Source organism: Mandrillus leucophaeus, unplaced genomic scaffold (assembly GCF_000951045.1).
Source record: "Mandrillus leucophaeus isolate KB7577 unplaced genomic scaffold, Mleu.le_1.0 Scaffold125, whole genome shotgun sequence".
NCBI classification, from domain to species: domain Eukaryota; kingdom Metazoa; phylum Chordata; class Mammalia; order Primates; family Cercopithecidae; genus Mandrillus; species Mandrillus leucophaeus.
Window position 1 is genome coordinate 2,749,135 of NW_012100876.1, and position 4,337 is coordinate 2,753,471.

At 47.5% G+C, this 4,337-nt stretch overlaps 1 protein-coding gene across 1 annotated transcript in view; it reads left to right on the forward strand.

Annotated features, from left to right (window-relative positions):
• The first annotated feature begins 2,644 nt into the window (after positions 1–2,644).
• LOC105533465 (liver carboxylesterase 1-like) overlaps positions 2,645–4,337 on the forward strand; it is a 46,822-nt gene continuing 45,129 nt past the window's right edge. Inside the window, exon 1 of the mRNA XM_011971933.1 lies at positions 2,645–2,696. Coding sequence (XP_011827323.1) covers positions 2,645–2,696 — 52 coding nt within the window. The remainder of the gene's footprint in view (positions 2,697–4,337) is intronic.

The window sequence follows — 4,337 nt, forward strand, 5'->3', positions numbered from 1 at the left end:
AAATGAAAATGCCTATAAACCTGACACCGCTTTAAATCTAGTGACTCTGTAAAATCTAATTTTTCTAGGACCCATATAGGATGGGCCCTATACTGTAACCTTGTCCACTCCCACTGCTGTTAAAGTTGCAGGTGTTGTGTCTTAGATCCACCACAGTCAGCTAACACCGGCAGCTCAGGACAAGTGGACCAGCCAGCAGGGCGCAGATCATCCAACCCGGCTGATCCTGAGACGAGACCAAGCTGCTGCTGAGGACAACAGCCCTGCTCTGGTCACTCCGGAGGCTGACCAGTCTACGCATGGCTGAAGCTTGAGGGGACAACAAGCCCTGTTCTAGTCACACACCAGCAGCTGACTGGTCTATGCACGGCCGAAGCTTGAGGACTCGTGAAGCAAGTAAATACAGTTAAAAATCTTAAGACTAATAGTTTTCCTGTAATGCTGTTTTCCTAATATTCTGTCGCTGTCTTCAACCTTTTCCCCAAGTAAGGACCTCTTTTGCCCTTGCTGGATATGTATATGCTGTACATTGTTTTGTTGTTACTACCCCCCATAACCACGCTAGAAGAAACACCTACATAAGGTGTCCCCACTGTACATTTACTACTGAGGAAACCCAGACCTGTCCAGCCCAGCAACAATTCCGGGTCTTACAGTCATTCTTTAAACATACAAACCAGGAGTTACCAGAACTTCTCCCTTTAGTAAAAACAGAAAAAGCCTATTTGCTCAGTTGGCTGAAAATATTGCTGGCAGCCTAGATGTTTCTTCATGTTATGTTTACTAAAAGGCTAACATAAGAGACCAATGGCCTTGAGAAGCAAAACAGTTAATGCCTCAAGATAACTTAACTCTTTCCCCAAACAGATGCCCTGAGTTCAAGCATCTGGCTCTTAAAAACTTCTGTTATTTAAAAAAACTGTGTTACTCGCTAAGAAAAAGCTTTTCAGACCCAGTGACAAAACTAACGTGCTTAGGACATGACAAAGTTGATACATGTGCCTGTACAAGTTTAACACAGGTTTGATCCTAGGTCTTCATTTAGAAAACAGTTTCCAGCTATAAAAATTTAGAACCCTCATTATAAGTATATTACTAGTAATAGAAAGTTGCTTGCTGCTCCCCTGTGTATTACACTTGTTCCTTCAAATGATAAAAGGTTTTGTAGCTACCATGGTTCATCAGAAAACTTCAGCACAAGTACATGACATAAAACACTATCGTTCTGTCTTGCAAAGAGACTCAGAAAGTAAAAATAAAAGTGAGAACTCCCACTAATTAGTGAAAATTCTCAAAGGGGAGGATAAGGAAGGAGACCACTACTACTCCTGCTGCCATCCTCCCCCTTCCTTGCCTAGTTCACGAGACAGAGAGAAACAAAAGTAAGATAAATAGCCAGACAACCTTGGCACCACCACCGAGTCCTAGGAGTTAAACAAAGTAATAATAACAACATCAACCCCTGGCCTAAACTACTTGTGTTATCTGTAAATTCCAGACACTGTATGAAAAAAGCATTGTAAAACTTTCTATTCTGTTAGCTGATGCATGTAGCCCCCAGTCATGTTTCCCACGCTTGCTCGATTTATCACGACCCTTTCACGTGGACCCCTAAAAGTTGTAAGCCTTTAAAAAGGCCGAGTATTTCTTTCTCAGGGAGCTCGGCTCTTCAGACGCGAGTCTGCCAATGCTCCTGGCCAAATAAAAAACCTCTTCCTTCTTTAATCTGGTGTCTGAGGAGTTTTGTCTGCGGCTCGTCCTGCTACAGTGTAATAAAAAAATTTTTAAAAAAGCAAAGGTATATGGTTAAAACCAAAAAAAAAAAAAAAAAAGATGCTGAACCATGTCTTGAATTGGCCTTTGTATCCATTATACATGGCCAGGTGCCAGGCATTTTGGTTAATGTTCACAGAATGGGTGGGTACATGGATGGGTAGATGATTAGAGCCAGGGACTATGAGCAGATGAAGTTCATTTTTTACATTATGTCCAAAAATTCCTGCTTTGAAAAGTAGTGAGTTCTCTGACGCTGATGGTGTGTGACAGGAGGCTGGGCCAGTTGGCAGGACACTGTAAAGGTAATTCAGGCCTCAGAAAGGGGACTAGATGAAATTTAAAATCGTTTCCAAGCTTGAGAGCCTGGAACGCTATGAAACACAAGCTCTGGGAGCTGAGATATGTCCTAACTTACCCAGCTGAGCTGTGAGGGGTCAGTGGCTCTAACATTTTACAGTTTTTTTCTGAGGACCTCAGATTAAAGCTCCCCTTTGCCTAAAAGTATCTGCCTGCTGGTGCGGGCCTTTGGGGGCCCTCACAGTGCACTGAGGTTAGAGTCCTGCAAGGGAGAAACCCTTATCTAACAAGCAGTTGGGCGAGTTTATGGCTCTCTGTAATATGAGAGTATAGTCCAGAGTGGTTTGATGAGAGAGAGTAAACTGTGGGTGGGCGTGGCTTGAGGTCCCAATAGAAGCCCAGGGAAATCTGGGGAAAGGGAGGGCTTTTCTGCTATCTCCCAATTAGAGGATTAGGCAATTGGCAGCTCAGGGTGGTAACTCAGGGCCGGGATGGGCTCCAGGGCTGAACAGGGCAGTCCCTCTGAGTTGCAGGGAGACCTCGCAGGCCCGGGTACTGTCGCCCTTCCACTATGTGGCTCCGTGCTCTTGTCCTGGCCACTCTCGTTGCTTTCACGGCTTGGGGTGAGTCCTTCTCAAATCAAAAATATGCGGGGCACTTTTTGAAATCCTTGTTCTGGGCCGAGGTTGACGCAGATGCATAGAAAGGCAAACACACAACAGGTCCGGCTCCGCGACTGCGCGCCCTCACTACTTGGACTTGGACTTGGAGCTGCTGAGCCGGACCAGACCAGTCCGCCCGGAGATGCGAGATGCAGGGAGGGTGAACATCCTGAGACCGCCCTGCACTGCTCGCCCCGTGCAGGCCGGCATCTGGCCGACCGCAGGCCTCACACAGGAGAAATTTAGGCAACTCAGTTTACTGTCCCTTAATTAGCCCTGTTTTGGCTGGATCACGGAGAGCGGCTCAGCAGAATATTCAGAGCATCGTCTCTGTACCAGAGTGCGTGGGTTTGAGTTCCCACTGGGCGCTTCATAGCTGTGTGTCCTTAGACAAGGGACTGAGCCTATCCGTGCTTTGATTACCCCCTCTCTGAAATAGAAGTGGCAATGCTACCTACCTCACTGGGTTGTAGTGAGGAGGAAATGAGTCGTCGTTCTTAAAGCACTCTTGGCAGCGCCCGGTATGTAGAAAGCACGAAAAAGGGGTGGATAAATATAAAGGCCTTGTTTAAAAATGTAATGTATGAATGGAAAATTTGAGCTGTGATCACGCCACCATATCAGGACCTCTTGCCATTAAAAAGACAGTTGCTTACTCATGTTCTCAACAGGAGGAGGACACCAGTGGGCGGGGCACAAGGGGAAGCAGCAGAGCATGGGGAGGGGACAGGGCGGATCTCAGGCCAGGGGGCTTTTACTGTGGCTTCCAAGGATAGAAGAGGAAAGGCATGACAGGCAGGCTGAAGATTGGAGAGTTGGGATAATTCAAGGGGCTCTGGGGCACAGGGGTTCTTCCTGGTTGTCTGTACCCAGCCCTGGCATGATTAGGGCAGGTGGGTAGTGGCCAGGGCGTGGCCACCTGATCAAAGAGGCGGTTGGGATGTGGACTCCGGGTTGGCTGGACTCTGGGAGGGACAGTTTCTCCAAGGTCAACAAGGCCTCAGATGCCAGAGCATCAGAATACAGAAAGCAAAAGACATGGTACATACAGGGGTGCAGGGAGGGGCCTGGAAATGCCCCCGTGCCATTTTATAGACGGAGAATCAGAGACTCACACAGGGAAATGTACTTGCCCAAGGTCAACCTGAAAATCATGCCTGGGTCTGTCTCTGGGTCCTGAATCCTGACAGCCCAGGCCCCGTCTGTATCCTGTCTTCCTTCTGGCAGCCTGACAGTGTGAGAGCTCTGGAACTGTGGGGAAGGGCAGAGGAAGAGAGGAACCCTATTTGAAACTGAATGTTCCTTTACCTCTGGTTACTCCTGGCGATGCCGTCCATTTCCTTCCTTAGGAAGACCATACGGGCTGCCTCCACTTCCTCAGTTTCCTCCTCTGTATAATAGGCATGTTGATGTCTACCCAGCAAGGCCTTTTTGAAGATTAATTTAAATGAACTGGAATGCATGCCTGGCCCATAGTAGGTGCCCACCATGTTCATGTTCCATATAACATCAGTGGCAACTGCTCTTGTTCTTATACTTGTTTCTGCTTCCCCCCATTCACCCACTTTTTCACCCTTGGCATTCTGGCTGCCATCCACCTCA